Source organism: Delphinus delphis, chromosome 6 (assembly GCF_949987515.2).
Source record: "Delphinus delphis chromosome 6, mDelDel1.2, whole genome shotgun sequence".
Lineage (NCBI taxonomy): Eukaryota > Metazoa > Chordata > Mammalia > Artiodactyla > Delphinidae > Delphinus > Delphinus delphis.
Window position 1 is genome coordinate 46,761,539 of NC_082688.1, and position 24,534 is coordinate 46,786,072.

At 39.9% G+C, this 24,534-nt stretch overlaps 1 protein-coding gene across 1 annotated transcript in view; it reads right to left on the minus strand.

Annotated features, from left to right (window-relative positions):
* TMC1 (transmembrane channel like 1) overlaps nt 1–24,534 on the minus strand; it is a 155,235-nt gene that overhangs the window by 122,646 nt on the left and 8,055 nt on the right. The window contains exons 2-3 of the mRNA XM_060014630.1: nt 18,573–21,547; nt 6,818–6,980 (exon numbers count right to left, since the gene is read on the minus strand). Coding sequence (XP_059870613.1) covers nt 6,818–6,833 — 16 coding nt within the window. The 5' untranslated portion in view covers nt 6,834–6,980; nt 18,573–21,547. The remainder of the gene's footprint in view (nt 1–6,817; nt 6,981–18,572; nt 21,548–24,534) is intronic.

Sequence of the window (24,534 nt, forward strand, 5' to 3'; positions counted from 1 at the left end):
AGAGTGAGAACTGGCTAGAAAGGAAGAAAGGAACAAGAAAGTTAATATTTATGGAAGACCTCCTATATATAAGTAAGCTGGACTAAAAGAGATGAAATGATTAGTTATAGTAAACAACCATCATTTTATTATCCCGGTTACTCTGCTTTTATGGGAACTTTCCTACTACCTCCCCAACATTTTCTGTGAATTGTATCCTGACATAAACATACACACATTTATTCACCCACATGGCTGAGAAAATGGAAGATTTAGGTACTCTTAGCCTCAGTCTTACCTGTCACGTCTACTACAAAAGAGAGAAAACCACATGCAACTGGAAAGAATGAAGTAGATTTGCAGAGGTAAAAGACAAAGAGAATTTCCTGAGTTTGCTATAGGGCTTCAGTCTCTGGTTCTAGCTGAGCCTGAGACTCAACTTCATTCTTCCTTTGGGCTCTGGGAATCCCCCCCCACCAACCCCCCACTATATTTTAGCTAAGGCTAGCTAAGCTGGAATATGTTGTCTTTAACTAAATTGCCCTTAACTAACACACCCACTCAAGTTCTAAATCCTATAAGAAGTAGCAAGGATTCAAACCCAGGTCTGCATGATTCCAACATTTGTTCCACTCCCCACACTGCCAAGAGTTAATGATATGGTGTGGTGATAAGAGCAAGTACAGTTCTGCATAAACAGAACCGCAGCAGTCAGAACTTTAAAGTAATCATCCAGACATACCCAGAACTGATCAGACTTGTATCTACGGAATGTTTCGGCTCCACAGCTAAGGGGTGATCTGGATAAACTGAAGAATGTTCACTAGAGAGCCATAGAAGAAGATGAAATAATTGGAAATGAGAAAAAGTGCATAGTATATATTGCCTCCACAATTCAATTGGTACTTCATATCCTGCACCCAAACATCTTTCTCGTAATGGCCTTACACTGCTTTTTAATATTTTCTATGTCTTTGTCTCATCTCTTCAAATAGGTTTTGAGCTTCTTCAAGTCAAGGAATATCTATTATACTTTTTGTTGTATTGTGTTAAATGAATTAAAATTAAAGAAGACAGCTTGTTCAAACACAAGAGAATAGAGGATAATTTAATAATAGTACTGGTAAATATGAATCTCTACATTGATGGGAACTGACTTTTTCCAATACCACAACAAGAAGAGGAGAAAGAATTCTCATATACTAATATGAGATATTTAAATTAGTGTTAGGGATAAATTTCCAAACTGAAGCAATTGTTGTAGCATGTGTCCAAGAGGAAAAGCCTTAGAGATTCAGCCTCTACATAGGGGTATTTTTTTTTGTCTAGGACAGTTTTGGTTTGGATCCTTTTTACTATCTCACTAAATAATGATTTATGGACTTCATGCCCCTTCTTCAAGCCTTTCCAAGACCTATGAAGACATCAGACAAGAGTGGAACTTTATCTTTTTTTCCCCATTACAATACACTACATGAATATACTTAGTATTTCTGAATATTGGCATATGAAACTCAAATACTAAAAATCTGTATCTTTAGTAAAAAAAACATACCTGTGAGTACTACCCCAAAGTAGAAAGATATGTTTTGAAGGTATTTATCTTATATCATTTAAAAGTTATGGTAACTGAAGGAAATCTTCTAATACTCAAGCCAAATCATACTATAAATCCAGTATTGGAATTTTTGCTTCCAGCCACAATGAAGTAATTAGGAATGCATTAACGCTATTACCTTAAGCAGCTAGACATCCAGACAAAATACATGAAACATCTCTTTTCAGACACTGCTCAACAGAAAGCTCAAAACAGTGATTCCTCAAAGAAGGAAAGCAAATGAGATGCACCCTGACATTGCCTGATCATTTTGTCTGAGGAGAGTTTCTAGGCTGCAACACAGGGAGGGGGAACCCAAACAGAGGCCTGTGGTCTCACTGAGTTAAGGAGAAACAGTTCTGATTTCAAACACACACACACAAACACACACAGAGGCGGGGGAGATGGCGAGCTCTAGATCTGCAGACAAATCTTTTCTAACGTTGGCTGAGTACTGATGTGTGCATACATGTGTGGTAACTACCAAGGCCAGGGAAAGGACACTAGAAAGGATGGGCAGAATAGTTTCTGAAGTTCACATGAGTCAGGAAAAGTTCGGTTTTCCAGCAGTCAGCGAGGAGAGACCTTGTAATTCAAGAAGCATTGGTTAGAGTCCTCAGAAAGTTATTGCCCAGACCAAATTAGCCCTGCTCCGAAAACACCCTAACGTAGCTTAAAACCAAGTCTCAAAAGCATCCAGCTAATTTAAAGTTAATTGCATCCCAGAAAATAATCCAACAATATTTAAAGGAATACAGAAAAATCCAGGACCCAAAAACGTAAAATTTAACATTTCCAACATTGAATTTAAAAATCACCAGGTAAGCAAAGAAGCTGGGGAAATAATGCCTCCCATCCAGAAGAACAATCAAATCAACTGATAGAAACAGATCCAGTAAAGACCAGCATGATAGAATTAGCAGACAACAATAGTAAAACAGCTATTATAAATACACTCCACATGTTTAAGAGCATAATGAAAAAAATAAAAAATATTTTAAAAATACAAACCAAACTCTATAGATGAATAATACAGTATCTGAAATGTGAAATACATAGGATGGGATAAACAGTGGATAGATGTTGATGAAGAAAAGAACACCAAACTTGAAGACATCAATTTTATTCAAAATGAAACATAGAAGGAAAATAAGATTAAAAAATGAAAAGAACATTTGTGACTGTGAGATGATGGTAAACAGTCTAAAATATATGTAATTGGAGGGAAAGTCAGAAAAAAGTGAGGAAATAATGACCAAATTGTTTTAAATTTGATGGCAACTATAAACCAAATATCCAAAAATGTCAGCAGATTCCAAACAGAAAAAGAGATTAATAAAACTATACAAGGGCAGAGCATAAACAAATTGCTAAAATGAACACTAGTAATGGGAACATCTTAAAAGTAGACAAAGAAAAATGACATAAAGATAAGAATGATCACAGACTTCTCATCAGAAACTATGAAAGACAGAAACCTTTAAACACTAAAAGGAAAACAACCTAACAAACTAGAATTCTGTTTCCATTGAAAATACCCTTCAAAAACTAAGGTAAAGACTCTTTCAAACAAAAGTTGAGATAATTCATTGCCAATAGGCCTGTTTTACAAAAAATATTAAAGGAAGTTATTCATGCAAAAGGAAAATGATACTAGATAGAGATCTGGATCCGAAATATGGAAGAAAAATCACTGGAAATGGTAAATATATTGATAAATATGAAAAACTTTTTCTTATTTTTCAAAATTTCTTTTAAAGATAACTGAGTGTTTAAAGCAAAAATGATAATGATAGACTGTGGAGTTTATAATATATGTGGAAATAAAATGTACAAAAACAATAACACGAAGTATAGGAGAGGGGAATAAAATTATACTGTAGTAATGCTATTAAAATATATGTAAAGTGGGGGCTCCCCTGGTGGCGCAGTGGTTGAGAGTCCGCCTGCCGATGCAGGGGACATGGGTTCGTGCCCCGGTCCGGGAAGATCCCACATGCTGCGGAGCGGCTGGGCCCGTGAGCCATGGCTGCTAAGCCTGCGCGTCCGGAGCCTGTGCTCCGCAATGGGAGAGGCCACAACAGTGAGAGGCCCGCGCGTACCGCAAAAAAAAAAAAAAAAAAATATATATATATATATATTATGTAAAGTGGAATACCATTATTTGAAGGTAGAATAGTATAAGTTAAAGCTGTATACTGTTAACCCACTAAAACAGAATAACAACAAAAAAAGAGCTAATATACCAATATAAAAGGAGATACAATGAAATAAAAAAACACTCCAAAAGAAATTAAAAGAATAAAGAACAAAGATACATGGGTTAAAAGAAATAAAATAGCATAAAACACATTAAACATCATTAGCCATTAGGGAAATGCAAATTAAAACCACAATAAGGTACTACTACACACTTTCCCCAAGGGCTAAAATTAAAAAGGTTCACTTGCAATATCAACTTCTGGTGAGGATGTAGATCACTAGCACTGTCATGTATTGCTGGTGAAAGCACAAAATTATACAGCCACTTTAGAAAGCAATTTGGCAGATTCTTATGAAGTTAATCAAACACTTGCCACACAACCCAGCAATTCCAACTCATACATTCACACAAAGACACATACTCAAATGTTCATAGCAATTTTTTTTATAATAGCCCCAAATTAGAAACAACTCAAATGCTCATCAACAGGTGAGTGGATAAACAAACTGTGGTACACCATACAATGGAATACTACCCAGCAATAAAAGGAACACTACTGAAATGTGAATGAATCTAGAAAGTATTATGCTACATGTAAGAAGCCAGACACAAAAGAGTACATACTGCATGTTTCCATTTACATGAAATTCTAGCAAACACAAGCTAATCTACAGTGACAAAAAGCACATTAGGGGTTGCTTAGGTCTAAGGGTAGACTATATGGGAGGTGGGAGTAGAATGTGTGGATTTATGTCAAAGGGGCATACGGAGCATTTGGGGGAAGTAGAAATCTTGATCGTGGTGGTCATTATGGCATGTATACATTTGTCAAAACTTGCCAAAGTGTATATTTTAAATGTGTACAGTTTCTTGTGCACAAATTATACATCAATAACACTGTTTTTAAAAGTGGAATGAAAAAAATGGAAATAAAACAGTGCCAACATTCTATCAGTCATAGGAATACTGCCCTTAGTCATCACTAATGGGCACTTCAGACCCAGGAAGTGCTGTCGACTTCAGAGAAATCCTGAAAGCAAAGGCCAAGCTGGAAACAAATACCTCAATGTTCCTAATTTTTAAAGGCCCTAAAGAACTTGCAAAGCAATGTTTCTGGCTCTGGTTTTGTTTTGATAATTATTCAGTACTGCCCCAAACACATTAATCTACAAATTCTTTGCTAAGAACTCTGTCACATCACCTTCTTCCCAGAGCACATAAAAAGAATCAAATGAATTGTTTGTTGAATGCACCAATAAGTGACCAAATGAATAAATGAATGAATGAATAAAATAAATTTCTATGGGAATTAATATCCCAACACAGCTGTATATTATTTATCTCTTGTAGAAAATGCTACCTATCCATCTTTAAATATGATAAAATATCATTTATTTGAGCACCACAAATCTAGAATTTTGAAGAATCTGTATGAGCAGGGCTGAGTTTTATTTTTGCATTGTTGAAAAAAAATCATATGGCCAAACAATAGTATAGAAACAAGGCGATGATTGCCACCTTTATTTTGTATGTTATATCAGAGTTTACAAATGGCTTTCACAAACATTAACTCATCTAAGCCATTTTGGACCACTATTTTACCAATAGGCAGTTTCTGTCTATAAATCACAATCTATTGATGCACTGAAAGAAAATTGCTGAGGGCTTTTCTAGTTAATCTGTTAATCTGTTTCAAACAATGATGAAAGAGAGAGGGTGGGGGAAAGATCTCAACATGTTACATTTTAAATTACAATTCAGGATTAGCATCATTTTTACAAATGGTTAAGATAAGCCTGAGCAGCCTTACTGCAAGTTTTTGTAAAAACTGTTGGAGTTCTAAAGAGAGCCTGACAATACCTTCACTACGAAAATAGCCTGAGGAGTTTGAGGACCCCAGGTTGGAACACCCTAAAGGTGCTGGAGTTGAACATCTTATATAAAATTTGAACCCTACACTTATTAATGGAAAACCAACCCCACCTATTAAAAGCTAATATACAACTATGAGCTATTTCTAATAGCCTCTTTGGAAAAGTATGTTGAGCCTCAAAAGAAGTGGCTGGTTTTGTTTTTGTTTTCTACAAGCAATGACCTGTTTTGATAATAATGCTCCTAAGACTGTCCAGATGTTTGAAGTCCATAAGATAACTGAGCATATTCAATAGGATACTGCTCAGATTCTCAAGACACAGGCCTGGATGACTTTAATAGATTATCTCTACATGAGATCTCTGTCTCCACTTTCCATTCTAAGATTAAATAAGTCAGCTAAAGGAACGACAGAGACCAAGGCCATTTGGATTAGAAGTTCTAGGCTGAAAAGCAAATATGCATTTCCAGGTTTTCCATATTTAAAATTTTTACCAGTTTGTCTTTTGGGGACTGAAATGAGGATGACAACAGATCCAAAGTAAGCTGCATTAGCATCACAAAATGACAACTGAATATGCCACCCACTATCTCCATAGTACTGAAAACGCACCTCTGTGACAAGTCACAGGTACCAAGAATGTTTCATCACATTGCTTCCCTTCACATAAATCCCCCCCCCCCCAATAGGGTTTTATGTCTCTCTTCTTAGCTTTCTCTGCCTTAATCCTCTTTCCTCTACTCTTCAGCTTGACTTAATTCAGAACTGTATCTAATTCACAAATTGAAGCAGGACAGGTCTCCCTCACAAACTCGGCCCACACACCAATCTGATGAGAGGTCACTGCTATGGACTAAACCCCAAGCAGGAGTTGCTGCACTGGAATATCAGTGTATTTTGCTTTCCCCCATTACCTTCTTAAATGAAAGAAAGATAAGTTCAAGCACTTACTAGCTGGTGAAATCATACATTCATTAAAGAAAAGAAGTTGAAGAAATATTGAACCCTTCCCAATTTCTCAAGAAACAAAGGGACTCTCCCCACAGAAAAACTAGAAAGGGGAATGCCCCAAAGAGGAAACAAAAATTGTGAAACAAACTTTTCAAAGTGCCCAATCTCTAAGAAAGGTAAAGTATCCTACAACCAGGTCTTTATTTTGAAATACCTTTCTTGGGTGGCATCCTGGTGGTGTCCCGTCAGAATGTCTCGGCTGCCGGTTAACGTGAAGAAGGATGACAGGTTGAAGGGACAAATGTTTCAGTTCTGGTCCGGCACATGCACACAGTTCTGCCTGTTGCTGAAAGTGCTCCCTGGTGCCATTTCACAGTCTGAAACATAAGAAGGTACTAATTTCCTCACCATTAAATTTTCATGAATGTTTAGTTTGCCATTTAGGGATGGAGTACTCAGGTCAAAAGGGTTGTATGTGGGGCTCATGTCTGAAATAAAACTAAGCTGATCGTGCAACTGGTATTCAAAGCAAATCTGGCTTCATCCCATTCTGTATGTACTTGCCTGCCTCGTTTTAAATACCTTCCATTCTAGGGTTTTATCCTAAATACATGCACAGAGGGCAGTGTAAGGGAAAGCACTTTTAGAAAAGTGAGAAATACTGACCACTAAGCAGACTCTGTAAATTAAATGAGTAAATAAAGAAGATACTCCTATGTGTGGAGTTCAGGTTTAAGCAGCAAAGCCACAGCGCATTCAGTTTAGCTGTCAATCTCAATGTGGGGAAACTCGGAGATACTGTGTTCATTTTCTCAAATTCTCTGAAAATAAAACTTGCTATAACAGGAAGCTTATTTTCTGGGAAGTTTAAAAAAAATTTTTTTTTCTATTAACACTTCTCAAAGGAAGGTAGTAATCCTTGCTTTAAAATGGTAAACAAAAAAGATTTCCATCACTGAAAAGAAAGGGACAAAAAGTGCTGAAATCTAATGTTGCAAAAGAGGCTGCCTTTGGAGAGGGAGAACACGGGCATTCTCTGGTTACTTCGGTGATAGCCGCTGACCTTGGCAAGAGGAAACACTGTTTTGAAATGGATCCTGGTGGCACATTACACCAAGGCAGCTTTTGGCTTCACAGATGGATTTGTGCACAGATCTGACCCTTCTAGAATATAAAGCCTACTACATAGACTTTAGCTAAAGTAGTGTGTAGCACACCTGGAATTATGGTTTAAAACAAAGCTCTGTACAGTGATGCTCACTTAGCTTTTTCCTATTCTGGACATTAGATCTCAACTGTAATAGTAAGATAGGATATAGCTGATACAAGTACTTACATTTAAAGATTTATAATGAAAGTTATGTGGTTCTTTAACTTGGGAATTTATAAGGAAATTGAGAAGTTTTGTTGCAAATTGTTGGACCTATAATCTAGAGTGAGAACAGTATGTAATTTAATTTATATTAACTTTAAAAATATGTAAAATAACTCTAAATTCTATTCTAACAAAAACCATAATAAACTTATAAATAAATTAACAAGATGTTCTTCAAGCTTTCTGTCCAAAAAATTATAAAAACAATACTAAACAAAAGATTAAACACAGAAACCAACAAAGAAACATAGATTAATTCACGCATGTTAAAATTTAAAATTTCTATTCATCGAAAGACGTTTCAAAGAATTTAAAGTAGAAAATACTTACAAGTCACACAACACTTCATAAAAGTATAAAAACCAAAGAACTTCTACTTATCAACAAGAAGAAAATCAGCACCCCCAAAAGGGAAATAAATGGCAAAAGGGAAATAAATGGCAAAAGATTTGAACAAATATTACACATAGGAAGATATAAAACCTAATAAAAATGAACAAAACGAGAATTTGTCAATACAGTTAGAGGGATGAGGGGAAGATGGCGGAAGAGTAAGGTGCGGAGATCACTTTCCTCCCCACAGATACACCAGAAATACATCTACACGTGGAACAACTCCTACAGAACACCTACTGAACGCTGGCAGAAGACCTCAGACCTCCCAAAAGGCAAGAAACTCCCCACGTACCTAGGTAGGGCAAAAGAAAAAAGAATAAACAGAGACAAAAGAATAGGGACGGGACCTGCACCAGTGGGAGGGAGCCGTGAAGGAGGAAAGGTTTCCACACACTAGGAAGCTCCTTTGCGGGCGGAGACTGTGGGTGGCCGGAGGGAAGCTTCGGGGCTGCAGAGGAGAGCACAGCAACAGGGGTGCGGAGGGCAAAGCGGAGAGATTCCCGTACGGAGGATCGAGGATCGGTGCCAACCGGCACTCACCAGCCCGAGAGTCTTGTCTGCTCACCCGCCGGGGCGGGCGAGGGCTGGGAGCTGAGGCTCCAGCTTTGGTCGGAGTGCAGGGAGAGGACTGGGGTTGGGAGCATGAACACAGCCTGCAGGGGGTTAGTGCACCATGGCTGGCCAGGAGGGAGTCCGGGGAAAAGTCTGGACCTGCCCAAGAGGCAAGAGACTTTTTCTTCCCTCTTTGTTTCCTGCTGCACGAGGAGAGGGGATTAAGAGCGCTGCTTAAAGGAGCTCCAGAGACGGGCGCGAGCCGTGGCTAAAAGCACGGACCCCAGACACGGGCATGAGACGCTAAGGCTGCTGCTGCCGCCAGCAAGAAGCCTGTGTGCGAGCACAGGTCACTATCCACACACCCCTTCCGGGGAGCATGTGGAGCCCGCCACTTCCAGGGTCCTGGGATCTAGGGACAACTTCCCCGGGAGAACGCAGCATGGCGCACCTCAGGCTGGCACAACGTCACGCTGGCCTCTGCCACCGCAGGCTCGCCCTGCACTCCGTACCCCTCCCTCCCCCCAGCCTGAGTGAGCCAGAGCCCCCGAATCAGCTGCTCCTTTAACCCCGTCCTGTCTGAACGAAGAACAGATGCCCTCCGGCGACCTACATGCAGAGGCGGGGCCAAATCCAAAGCTGAGCCCCGGGAGCTGTACGAACAAGGAAGAGAAAGGGAAATCTCTCCCGGCAGCCTCAGAAGCAGCGGATTAAAGCTCCACAATCAACTTAATGTACCCTGCATCTATGGAATACCTGAATAGACAAGGAATCATCCCAAATTGAGGAGGTGGACTTTGAGAGCAAGATTTTTTTTTCCCCTTTTCCTCTTTTTGTGAGTGTGTATGTGTATGCTTCTGTGTGAGATTTTGTCTGTATAGCTTTGCTTCCACCATTTGTCCTAGGGTTCTATCCATCCGTTTTCTTTAAAAAATTTTTTTTTCTTAATAATTATTTTTTATTTTAATAACTTCATTTTATTTTATCTTAATCTTATTTTATCTCCTTTCTTCTTCCCTCCCTCCCTCCCTCCCTCCTTCCCCCCCCCCTTCTTTCTACTTTTTCTCCCTCTTATTCTGAGCCGTGTGGATGAAAGGCTCTTGGTGCTCCAGCCAGGAGTCAGTGCTGTGCCTCTGAGGCAGGAGAGCCAACTTTAGGACACTGGTCCACAAGAGACCTCCCAGTTCCACATAATATCAAATGGCGAAAATCTCCCAGACATCTCCATCTCAACACCAGCACCCAGCTTCACTCAATGACCAGCAAGCTACAGTGCTGGACACCCTATGCCAAACAACTAGCAAGACAGGAACACAACCCCACCCATTAGCAGAGAGGCTGCCTAAAATCATAATAAGTCCACAGACACCCCAAAACACACCACCAGACATGGACCTGCCCACCAGAAAGACAAGATCCAGCCTCATCCACCAGAACACAGGCACTAGTCCCCTCCACCAGGAAGCCCACACAACCCACTGAATCAACCTTACCCACTGGGGACAGACACCAAAAACAATGGGAACTACGAACCTGCAGCCTGCAAAAAGGAGACCCCAAACACACTAAGATAAGCAAAATGAGAAGACAGAAAAACACACAGCAGATGAAGGAGCAGATAAAAACCCTCAAGGCTTCCCTGGTGGCGCACTGGTTGAGAGTCTGCCTGCCAATGCCAGGGGACATGGGTTTGTGCCCCGGTCCGGGAAGATCCTACATCCCACAGAGCGGCTGGGCCCGTGAGCCATGGCCGCTGAGCCTGCGTGTCCAGAGCCTGTGCTCCGCGACAGGACAGGCCACAACAGTGAGAGGCCCACGTACAACAACAACAACAACAAAAAAAAAAAAAAAAAAAAAAGATAAAAACCCACCAGACCTAACAAATGAAGAGGAAATAGGCAGTCTACCTGAAAAAGAATTCAGAATAATCATAGTAAAGATAATCCAAAATCTTGGAAATAGAATAGACAAAATGCAAGAAACATTTAACAAGGACCTAGAAGAACTAAAGATGAAATGAGCAACGATGAACAACACATTAAATGAAATTAAAAATACTTTAGATGGGATCAATAGCAGAATAACTGAGGCAAAAGAATGGATAAGTAACCTGGAAGATAAAATAGTGGAAATAACTACTGCAGAGCAGAATAAACAAAAAAGAATGAAAAGAACTGAGGACAGTCTCAGAGACCTCTGAGACAACATGAAACGCACCAACATTCGAATTATAGGGGTTCCAGAAGAAGAAGAGAAAAAGAAAGGGACTGAGAAAATATTTGAAGAGCTTATAGTTGAAAACTTCCCTAATATGGGAAAGGAAATAGTTAATCAAGTCCAGGAAGCACAGAGAGTCCCATACAGGATAAATCCAAGGAGAAATATGCCAAGACACGTATTAATCGAACTGTCAAAAATTAAATACAAAGAAAGAAAACATTAAAAGCAGCAAGGGAAAAACAACAAATAACATGCAAGGGAATCCCCGTAAGGTTAACAGCTGATATTTCAGCAGAAACACTGCAAGCCAGAAGGGACTGCCAGGACATATTTAAAATGATGAAGGAGAAAAACCTACAACCAAGATTACTCTACCCAGCAAGGATCTCATTCAGATTTGATGGAGAAATTAAAACCTTTACAGACAAGCAAAAGCTGAGAGAGTTCAGCACAACCAAACCAGCGTTACAACAAATGCTAAAGGAACTTCTCTAGGCAAGAAACACAAGAGAAGGAAAAGACCTACAATAATGAACCCAAAACAATTAAGAAAATGGGAATAGGCACATACATATCGATAATTACCTTACATGTAAATGGACTAAATGCTCCCAACAAAAGACACAGATTGGCTGAATGGATACAAAAACAAGACCCATATATATGCTGTCTACAAGAGACCCACTTCAGACGTAGAGACACATATAGACTGAAAGTAAGAGGATGGAAAAAGATATTCCATGCAAATGGAAACCAAAAGAAAGCTGGAGTAGCAATTCTCATATCAGATAAAATAGACTTTAAAGACTATTAGAAGAGACAAAGAAGGACACTACATAATGATCAAGGGATTGATCCAAGAAGAAGATATAACAATTGTAAATATTTATGCACCCAACATAGGAGCACCTCAATACATAAGGCAAATACTAACAGCCATAAAAGGGGAAATCGACAGTAACACATTCATAGTAGGGGACTTTAACACCCCACTTTCACCAATGGACAGATCATCCAAAATGAAAATAAATAAGGAAACACAAGCTTTAAATGATACATTACACAAGATGGACTTAATTGATATTTATAGGACATTCCATCCAAAAACAACAGAATACACATTTTTCTCTAGTGCTCATGGAACATTCTCCAGGATAGATCACATCTTGGGTCACAAATCAAGCCTTGGTAAATTTAAGAAAATTGAAACTGTATCAAGTATCATTTCCGACCACAACACTATGAGACTAGATATCAATTACAGGAAAAGATCTGTAAAAAATACAAACACATGGAGGCTAAACAATACACTGCTTAATAACGAAGTGATCACTGAGGAAATCAAAGAGGAAATCAAAAAATACCTAGAAACAAATGACAATGGAGACACGACGATCCAAAACCTATGGAATGGATCAAAATCAGTTCTAAGAGGGAAGTTTACAGCAACACAATCCTACCTTAAGAAACACGAAACATCTCAAATAAACAACCTAACCTTGCACCTAAAGCAATTAGAGAAAGAAGAACAAAGAAACCCCCAAAGTTAGCAGAAGGAAAGAAATCATAAAAATCAGATCAGAAAGAAATGAAAAAGAAATGAAGGAAATGATAGCAAAGATCAATAAAACTAAAAGCTGGTTCTTTGAGAAGATAAACAAAATTGATAAACCATTAGCCAGACTCAACAAGAAAAAAAGGGAGAAGACTCAAATCAATAGAATTAGAAATGAAAAAGGAGAAGTAGCAACAGACACTGCAGAAATACAAAAGATCTTGAGAGATTACTACAAGCAACTCTACGGCAATAAAATGGACAACCTGGAAGAAATGGACAAATTCTTAGAAATGCACAACCTGCCAAGACTGAATCAGGAAGAAATAGAAAATATGAACAGACCAATCACAAGCACTGAAATTGAAACTGTGATTAAAAATCTTCCAACAAACAAAAGCCCAGGACCAGATGGCTTCACAGGCGAATTCTATCAAACATTTAGAAAAAAGCTAACACCTATCCTTCTCAGACTCTTCCAAAATATAGCAGAGGGAGGAACACTCCCAAACTTATTCTACGAGGCCACCATCACCTTGATACCAAAACCAGAAAAGGATGTCACAAAGAAAGAAAACTACAGGTCAATATCACTGATGAACATAGATGCAAAAATCCTCAACAAAATATTAACAAACAGAATCCAACAGCACATTAAAAGGATCATACACCATGATCAAGTGGGGTTTATTCCAGGAAGGCAAGGATTCTTCAATATACAAAAATCAATCAACGTGATACACCATATTAACAAATTGAAGGAGAAAAACCATATAATCATCTCAATAGATGCAGAGAAAGCTTTCAACAAAATTCAACACCCATTTATGATAAAAACCCTTCAGAAAGTAGGCATAGAGGGAACTTTCCTCAACATAATAAAGGCCATATATGACAAACCCACAGCTAACATCATCCTCAATGGTGAAAAACTGAAAGCATTTCCACTAAGATCAGGAACAAGACAAGGTTGCCCACTCTCACCACTCTTATTCAACATAGTTTTGGAAGTTTTAGCCACAGTAATCAGAGAAGAAAAGGAAATAAAAGGAATCCAAATCGGAAAAGAAGAAGTAAGGCTGTCACTGTTTGCAGATGACATGATACTATACATAGAGATTCCTAAAGGTGCTACCAGAAAACTACTAGAGCTAATCAATGAATTTAGTAAAGTAGCAGGATACAAAATTAATGCATAGAAATCTCTGGCATTCCTATACACTAATGATGAAAAATCTGAAAGTGAAATCAAGAAAACATTCCCATTTACCATGCAACAAAAAGAATAAAATACCTAGGAATAAACCTACCTAAGGAGACAAAAGACCTGTATGCAGAAAATTATAAGACACTGATGAAAGAAATTAAAGATGATACAAATAGATGGAGAGATATACCATGTTCTTGGATTGGAAGAATCAACATTGTGAAAATGACTCTACTATGCAAAGCAATCTACAGATTCAATGCAATCCCTATCAAACTACCACTGGCATTTTTCATAGAACTAGAGCAAAAAATTTCACAATTTGTATGGAAACACAAAAGACCACGAATAGCCAAAGCAATCTTGAGAACAAAAAACGGAGCTGGAGGAATCAGGGTCCCTGACATCATGCTATACTACAAAGCTACAGTAATCAAGACAGTATGGTACTGGCACAGAAACAGAAAGATAGATCAATGGAACAGGATAGAAAGCCCAGAGATAAACCCACGTACATATGGTCACCTTATCTTTGATAAAGGAGGCAGGAATGTACAGTGGAGAAAGGACAGCCTCTTCAATAAGTGGTGCTGGGGAAAATGGACAGGTACATGTAAAAGTATGAGACTAGATCACTCCCTAACACCATACACAAAAATAAGCTCAAAATGGATTAAAGACCTAAATGTAAGGCCAGAAACTATCAAACTCTTAGAGGAAAACATAGGCAGAACACTCTATGACATAAATGACAGCAAGATCCTTTTTGACCCACCTCCTAGAGAAATGGAAATAAAAACAAAAATAAACAAATGGGACCTAATGAAATTTTGAAGCTTTTGCACAGCAAAGGAAACCATAAACAAGACCAAAAGACAACTCTCAGAATGGGAGAAAATATTTGCAAATGAAGCAACTGACAAAGGATTAATCTCCAAAATTTATAAGCAGCTCATACAGCTCAATAACAAAAAAACAAACAACCCAATCCAAAAATGGGCAGAAGACCTAAATAGACATTTCTCCAAAGAAGATATACAGACTGCCAACAAACACATGCAAGAATGCTCAACATCATTAATTATTAGAGAAATGCCAATCAAAACTACAATGAGATATCATCTCACTCAGTCAGAATGGCCATCATCAAAAAATCTAGAAACAATAAATGCTGGAGAGGGTGTGGAGCAAAGGGAACACTCTTGTACTGCTGGTGGGAATGTGAATTGGTACAGCCGCTATGGAGAACAGTATGGAGGTTCTTTAAAAAACTACAAATAGAACTACTATATGACCCAGCAATCCCACTACTGAGCATATACCCTGAGAAAACCATAATTCAAAAAGAGTCATGTACCAAAATGTTCATTGCAGCTCTATTTGCAATAGCCCGTAGATGGAAACAACCTAAGTGTCCATCATCGGATGAATGGATAAAGAAGATGTGGCACATATATACAATGGAATATTACTCAGCCATAAAAAGAAATGAAATTGAGCTATTTGTAATAAGGTGGATGGACCTAGAGCCTGTCATACAGAGTGAAGTTAGTCAGAAGGAGAACGACAAATACCGTATGCTAACACATATATATGGAATTTAAGGAAAAAAGTGTCATGAAGAACCTAGGGGTAAGACAGGAATAAAGACACAGACCTACTGGACTTGAGGATATGGGGAGGGGGAAGGGTAAGCTGTGACAAAGCGAGAGAGTGGCATGGACATATATACACTACCAAATGTAAAATAGATAGCTAGTGGGAAGCAGCCGCATAGCACAGGGAGATCAGCTCGGTGCTTTGTGACCACCTAGAGGGGTGGGATAGGGAGGGTGGGAGGGAGGGAGACGCAAGAGGGAAGACATATGGGAACATATGTATATGTATAACTGATTCACTTTGTTATAAAGCAGAAACTAACAGACCATTGTAAAGCAATTATACTCCAATAAAGATGTAACAACAAAAAAATGAACGAAACATCAACAGTAATTTCACAAAAGAGGGAACACACAGGCAATAGACATATGAAGAAAGTTCCAATGTCATCTAGAGAAATGCAAATCAAGACCACAAGTGGTAGGGGCATGCTAGTTTAAACCTCAGAAGTTCCCCGGGTGAAATTTGAAACTGGCTCCATGCATGGAGGGCAAGAGGAGACCAAAGAAAGAGGCAGGCCACTCCAGATTCATAGCTGGTGGCTTTAATAAACAAGGGAACTCACATTTGAGGTTTGTCTCTGGTGGTCGCAAGACGAGTAGATCTTGGCACTGCCCTGCAGAATGTTAAGGGTTTATATAGAGGCTTTAACTGGGTTAGGTTTTGTATTCAGTCCAGATGGTCTCAGAAACACATTGCTCTTGCAGGACTGTGTCTTTGAGACGGCTCTGGTGCAGGGAAGGCAGGCAGAATGCACCTTCCAAGGACAGGGAAGGGGATAAGGAGCCTCCAATTGCCCAGGTCCAGCTTGAGGGTCAACAACAGTCACATCCTCTCTACGACCTCCTCCAGCTCTCTACCCCTCCTGCTGGCTCTTACAATTTTACATGCAACCCTTTTTCTACAATGTGCCCTGAGTGGTCAACAATAAATTTCATTAGCATGGCTCATTTGCGGCTATCTGGCTACATTAGAGGCAAATACCACAGCAACAGTATGGGCACGTGCAAGAGAAAACACAAATTAAGGTAACAATTAACAAAGTAAGAAACAATTTTTTCCATTAAAAGCCCCATGATCCAAACCACTGATTTATTAAGCTCCCTAGGTGGGGGTTGGATTACTCAGGGTGTTCACTTGTAACCCGTGTGCTTTAGTAAAAATGCTGCATGGTGTGAACACACACATTCTACCTGGGTAATGGCACAGGTGCCTCCTTGGGAGGCAGTAATATTGTCCAAGACCACCCTATTTCAGAGGACCGCTTTCCTCGTTAGAGACATTTTAGTGTTCAGCAAGGACAGGTTCTGTCGGCTATCATAAGGCTTGCTGGGTGAATTTAATAAGGGCTTTTATGTGAGCTATACCATCCTCCAGGCCAATGAAAGGAACAAAGATGGCAGCCAGATGATCATACCAATGGAAAACAGAATGCACCCTTCTGGCCTTGAGGAGAAGGAGGTTGGCAACTTTTGTTGCTGTGGGATAGATTTTCTCCTGTGCCCAGGGAAAACCCAGGGTACAGTGGCCGAACCACCTAGATGGAAGCCATGGCCAAAGATTCATGCCACAGAACCACTGGGTTTCATTTGGGTCTCCCCAATAAATACCTGTATGGTGTGACCATTCTGTACCAAACTAGTCACTATCTTTTGATGTAATAGAATGCGCAGTTCTGGTGATATCTATCTTATATCCCTGGTACAGTAAGGCAGGTTCTGTTTAAAATGCTTTTTCTGGTCCCAGTGTAGGGGTGAATGGGTGCTCACAGGTCCAAAAGCCGAGGTGAGTACATCCTAAATCTAAGTGTAGCCACCCATGGCTCTGATGATGGTATTCATAGGACCCTTCTGGTCAGCAATTTGATAGGCTGTGCAGTTTGATTGACATAAAAAGAATGCCCACTGATAGTGTGTGCCACAGGCCAGGTTTTTGGATCAATATCGCTAATGTCAGATGAATTAAGAGTACTAACTCTAGTTTGTTCTTCCTTTATGTACTGCTTTAGTGCTTTCCAATTCCCTCCGTGCAGTGGTGACACCAGCCATGTCAACCCCAAGAAGGTAGAGGAGGGCAGTTGCCCACAGTCCAACTTTCAGTGCAAAGGGAAATGGCCAGGGCTCATGAGTGATCACCAGCCAAAATGTTCTGAGTGCAGCCCATTGGCTGCTGTGGTTTGTTCCTGTTTCCATCCAGATGGTGTCAGTGTTGGGCTGAATAGCAAGTGCAGTCCATGTGGGTGGGTTGCCCCTACTAGACCCCTCTGTTTACTGGGCATCAGCAGCAATTTCCACTATTCCCCCTCTACAGCCTACAGGGGCTGCCACAGGACTAGGGACAGAGGCATTTGGAAAACCTACATGTTCTATAGGGCCTAGTTGTACCTGCATTTCTAGAGACAGTGGGCTGGAGGACAGGTTAGTCCTCTTCTGCAAACAGGCATGCCTCTTAGTCAAAGTGGGAGTTTGAACTATGGCAGAGGTAGGTCGGTGGAATATATTCGCAATCCAACCTTGACAGCAACAGAAGTTCTTACCATGATACACTGTTGTTTCGTGAGAGGCTCTACTGGAAGAGTGCTGTGTATGCTGCTAGGAGCCACTGTTCTATGGGCTATACCAGGTTTCTGCCCCCTTCCAGAGTTGGGACCAAAATCCTAGGGCTACTCTCTCCTTCTGTTGTCTCTGCTACAGTTCCCAACGCATACCTTCTGGAGTCACAGACACATCTAACTCAAATGGTAGCCCTGCTTGGGAGATGCCTAGAGCTTTAATCTCCTTAGTATGTTTGCCCTCTCAAAGGTGGCTCATTGTTCTGATCTCCAGGCTCACACATGTCCTTTCTTTACCAGGCAGTATAAGGAATGGAAACACTGTGCCAGGTAGAGAATATAAGTCCTCCAAACCCCCAAAATTCCTATAAAAGCTCGCACCTTTTTCATGTTCTTACAGATTAGCTAGGCTTGCACCTTGTCCATAATAGCTCTGGGACAATTCACATCTTACCTGATCATATGACTCCCGGAAACTTTACATTGGTGACTGCACCTTCAGTTTTCTGTGTATTCACCTCCCATACACTTGCTCACAGGTGTTCCAGCAAAATCTGCAGAGTGTGAAGTCAGCAGAGGCAAGGCTTCATATGTCGACATTATATCATCAAAGCAATGGGTCCATTTTACAGATGTGGGGAAGAATAACAGGGACAGATCTCCAGGCACCATCCCATGACATTTTGTGGGGCTGTACAGGTAGCCTCAGGGAAGAATTTGAAAAGTCCATTATCGTGCCTTCCATGTGAAAGCAAATTGAACTTGTGACTCAGCAGCCAAGGTATTCTGAAGAAAAGTATTTGCTAAGTCCAGAACAGCATGGTCCACTCCTAGGACTGTGGCCAAATTATCTAAGATGGTGCCAAGTTTGGGCACAGCTGCATGAATGGGGGGTGTAACTTTGATCAATTCTCAGTAATCCGCCATCATCTGCCATGAGCTATCTGCCTTTTTTTACCGACCATAATGGGCTGTTGAAAGTGCTATGGACATGGTGTAGAATACCCACTCAGTGCAGTTCTTGGATAGTTTCTCCTATTTCCTTGACAATTACCACTCTTCGTTAGGGGGAAGTGTAGGCTTACTGATTCCCAGTTGGCATTTCCCCTCAGCAGTACTGGTTTGATTACTCTAACCCGGAGGCAGAATTCACCGATAGAGGTTGCGGAGTTTGGCCTTGCAGGATGTCCGTGCCCAATATGTTCTCTGGTATTGGAGAGATAAAATCCTCATATTCTTGTGGGGGAGAACATCCAATTTGCAGTGTCAAAGGGACCTTCCTGACCATAACCAACTGCCCTTGGAAACCATCGATGGCGCTGAAAGGCCCAGAAAATTCCTGAAGTTTACCAGGTATTAGAGTATATTCAGCTCACGTATCAATCAGAGCTGTCACCTTTTGTTTATTTCTGGGGTACCAGTGAATAGTGAGCTCAACATGTGGCCTCCAATTGCCCCCAACGGCCCTCACTTGGAGGCCATCTTGGCTTATATCCTACACCCGGGGAGTGGGAGGTACCCACCCCGAATAGGACTGTATCCCTGAGGCCTCTGCTGTAGCAGTAGGTACATCAGGGATGGTAAGGCAGGTGGGGCAGGTCTGAACTCTTGTTCAGCTTTTAAGGCTTTCCACAGGCCAGCTAACACAGTGTTAGGTTGCCCGTCTATCTTTTCAGGTGTGATCCCTGCAGCAATGAGGTCAAACCACATTTGCTTCTGGGTTGCTCGTACCAGACCGTTTACAGCCAATTGGGTTAGCCTGTTGTCTTCTTGAGCTCCCTCTCTGTCTTAGGTCTTTCCCACATCCTGTACCTATTCCTGGGATTTGTCAGTATCCCCCAGATCAGCAGTAGCCTGCCCAACATCAAAAACGTCTCCTGTTATGACTGGGCTCAGGACGGGTATCAGTGCCGCATACCAGGTACCGAAGGCATACTGGAGTATCTTGGCTTTCATTCCTGCAGTGAATGTAGCCCAATCAGGACCTTCAAAGACAGGGGCGTAGATGGCCTACCTCATTTCCCACTCCCTAAGAATTTGTTGTACCTCCTCTAAATATATCCAGGGCCTCATATGTCCAGAGAGACCCCCTTACTGGGTCAAGCTTCCCTGTAGGATAGAATAATCCAATCTATAAGGGAGTGAGTGCCTTGACCTCCCCATTGCCCCTCACCCCTGAGCACCCCTGAGCTGGAGAGAAGGCTGTGTGGTGATATTGCTCTTTTTTCTGCCTCCTGCCCAGTCAGAGAAATGCCATTGCCCCCTCTCCCCTGCCCCTCAATCCTGTAACCATACTAACCATTCCTGGATATTTTCCTGGCCTTTTGTTGGAACTTGATAATTATATCAATAAGCTCAGTGAGCATATATTCTCTCATCAGGTATGTTTCCTGAATTGGGGGCTGCCTTACTGGCTGGGATTGTTGTTGCTGTGTTTTTGCTTTCCTTTGAATTACGGGTCCAATGACATGGGGTGTATCATCAGTTTCACTGTCAATCACCATAAAATCCACCTTTGTTTTCCTCACTTTCCCAGGGAGTCCACCACTTAGTGTCCCAATCGGGCTTTGTCACAGGTGCTCAGACCTTAATCCATGGCAGCTTGAGCCCTCCTGGCCTTGCAAAACAGCATGCTGAAGTCTCCAACTTAATCATCCTTCTCTCCCACTTTGTCTGCCAGCCCCGAAGCGAGCAGGGCAGTGGACAGTGCACATCCTTCTCTAACCTCAGTTCTTCTTCCAACTTTCTAACTCAAGCTTCAGCCTCTGGTTGGTCATCAGTGTCAAGCTGTACTGCCCACCCTAGAGGCCAGCCCACTGCGCAGCGGTTCATTTCTCTCCTTTGCAGCACTGTGTTATGCTCAGTTCTTCAAGCAAGTGCATTAAACCAGTGGGCATTTTCAGGGCATCGCCGTACTCGTGTGGTGGTCCATAAGCATCCAACATATAGCAACCCCTCTTGACATGAAGGATGATGGCCAACCCTGGGATTCCCCCATGGATGCCTCTTTTCCAAGATCCATTTCTTCAGTCTCCTGCCCAGTTCAACAATGGTTGGTTTTGCACCTACTTGGTAGGTGGCAATTTTAATAAGCAAGGGAACTTACAGGAGAACTTGTCTTGGGCATCACAAGACAAGTAGATCTCTGCACCCACCTGCCAGAATCTTAGGAGTTTATATAGAGGCCTTAACTGGGTTCAGTCACATATTCACTCCAGATGGTCTCAACACCTTACTCTCTCAAGGCTATGTCCTCAAAACAGTTCCGGCTATGGGAATTGTAGGCAGAACATACATTCCAAGGACAGGGGAGGGGGTGAGAAGCCTCCAATTGCCCAAGTCCAGCTCATGGGTCCACTAGCGATCATATCCTGTTCATGACCTCCTCCAACAGGTATCAATTTTCACCGTTTGGCAAGATTATTAAGCCTGCAATACCAAATGTTGGACAATTAGGATAAATAGGATCTGTTGTATGTGTCTTATAAGAGTATAAATTAGGTCAACCACTTTGGAAAACAATCCAGTTAAATCCTGTGAAGATAAATTTTTGCTTAACTTATGACCTGGCAAATTTACTACTAAGAATATGCAGAAGGAACTCTTGTACATATTCATGAGGATTCAGTACTATGCATTTTATCAGCACTGTTTTTGATAGGAAACTCTTAGCAAAACTTTGAAAAATATATAAATTATGGAATATAAAAATTATGGAATATTTACAAAACAGAATGTTATATAGCAATAAAAGTGAATAAATCAACAAGCTAAAACCAAAAATTTATATGTAAATGCAAATAACTTAGAACTGGAAAAACAACTTTGAAAAAGAAGAGAATAGCTGGAGGACACACACTATCTAACTTCAAGACTTACTAGCAAGCTACAGTAATCAAGACAATGTGATACTGGTATCCAGAGAGACAAAATGGATCACTGCAACAGAAAAGAGAGACCAGAAATAGACCCACACATACATGGTCAAAGGATTTTTAACAAAGGTACAAAGACAATTTAGTGGAGAAATAATAGTCTTTTCAATAAATTATGTCAAAACAATTGGATATCCATACATTAAAAAAATGAACTTCAAAAGTCAGAAAGAGAAAGACAAATACCATATGATATCACTTATATGTGGAATCTAAACTGTGACACAAATGAACTTATTTACAAAACAGAAATAGACTCACAGACACAGAAATCAAACTTATGGCTATCAAAGGGGAAAGAGGGTGGGGGAGGGATAAAGTAGGGGTTTGGGATTAGCAGATACAAACTACTCTATATAAAATAGATAAACAACAAGGTCCTACTGTATAGCATAGGAAACTATATTCAATATCCTGTCATAAACCATAATGGAAAATAATATGAAAAAGAATATGTAGATATATGTATAACTGAATTACTTTGCTATACACTAGAAACTAACACAACATTGTAAATCAATTGTACTTCAACTTTAAAAAATAACTTCAGTCTGCATCTCACCATGTACAAAAATTAACTCAAAATAGACTGTAAACCAGTGTAAAATCTAAAATTGTAAAAATTTTAGAAGAAAACACAGAAGACTATGGGTTAGGCAGAGACATCTTGTTTTTAGATATAATACCAAATGTTCAATCCATAAAAGAAAAAACTGATAAATTGGACTTTATTAAACTGCAGAATGTCTGCTCTTCAAAAGGTACTTTAAGACAATGAAAACATAATCGCAGACAAGGAGAAAATATTTGCAACTCATGCATCTGCAAAAGGACTCAAAATCAGAATATATAATAGAATATATATAACAACTGTCAAAAGTTAATAAGAGGGGCTTCCCTGGTGGCGCAGTGGTTGAGAGTCCGCCTGCCAATGCAGGGGACACGGGTTCGTGCCCCGGCTTGGGAAGATCCCACATGCCGCGGAGCGGCTGGGCCCGTGAGCCATGGCCGCTGAGCCTGCACGTCCGGAGCCTGTGCTCCGCAACAGCAGAGGCCGCAGCAGTGAGAGGCCCGCATACCGCAAAAAAAAAAAAAAAAGTTAATAAGAAAACAAACAATTCAATAAAATATGTGCAAAAAATTTAAACAGACATTTCACCAAAGAAGACAACGATGGCAAGTAAGCACAGGAAAAGATACTCAACATCACTAGTAATTAGAGAAATGCAATTAAAACCACAGTAGATACCACTACAGATTTATTTAAATGGCTAATATTAAAAACACTGGCTATACCAAGTGTAGGAGAAAAGATGAAAAAGACTGGCTAATCCCAACTAGAACTCTCATACACTGCTGGTAGGAATGTAAAATGGTACATACTATACTTTGGAAAACAGTTTAACAACTTCTTGAAAAGTTAAACGTACATTTACCATATGACCTAGCTATTTCACTCTAAGATATTTATTTAACCAAAAGAAAGGAAAGCACATGTCCCTATAGAGATTTTTACATGAATATTTATAGTAACCAAAACTGAAAACAATCCAAATCTCTATCAACAAGTTAATAGACACATTGTGATACAGCCATACAATGGAATGCTACTTGATAATACTAAGGAATGAACTATTTATACATACAACAACATACATGAATCTCAAAATAATCATGCTGAGTGAAAGAAGCTAGATAGAAAAAAGTACATGCTGTATTATTTAATTTACAAAATTTTCTAGAAAATACAGTGACAGTGATAGTTTCTATCTATCTAAGTTTTCAGATTGTATACTTGAGTATGTACAGTTTATTGTATATCAATTTTATCTCAATAAAATTATTAAAATAAAAGCTATGCATGGGCCAATAATAATAGTGTGTTATGAAACAAATACCAAGATTAATTTACTTTTGTACAATTGATACCCAAAAGGAGAGAGGGAAAGTAAGAAGGAAAGAGAAAAGGAAGAATAGAAGACGGGAAGAAGGGAGGGAAGGAAGGTAGGAAACATATCTTTGAAAATTAGGTAGAAACAACCCAAATACAATATGGATAAATCTCAAATGTTTATGCTAAGTGAAAGACGTCTGTCTCCAAAGGGTTCATACTGTAGGGTTCCATTTATATGACATTCTGGAAAAGGCAAAACTACAGAGACAAAAAAACATACCAGTGGTTCTCAGGAGCTGGAGGAATTGACTACAAAAAGGCACAAGGGAATTTTGGGGGATTCTATACCTTGCCTGTGGTGGTTGTTACACAAATGTAGGTGTTCGTCAAAACTCATAGAACTATGCACTTAAAAGAGTGAACTGATTACATATGAATTATATTCCAGTAAATCTGACTGAAAAGAAAAATTGGAAACTGACAACTCTTAAGTTAACTTTGGGCTGAAGTTATTTTTTTCTGCCTTTATTGAGTCTTTTTAAAAATGAAATTAATTGACAACAGAAAAAGAACATTTCATATTACCT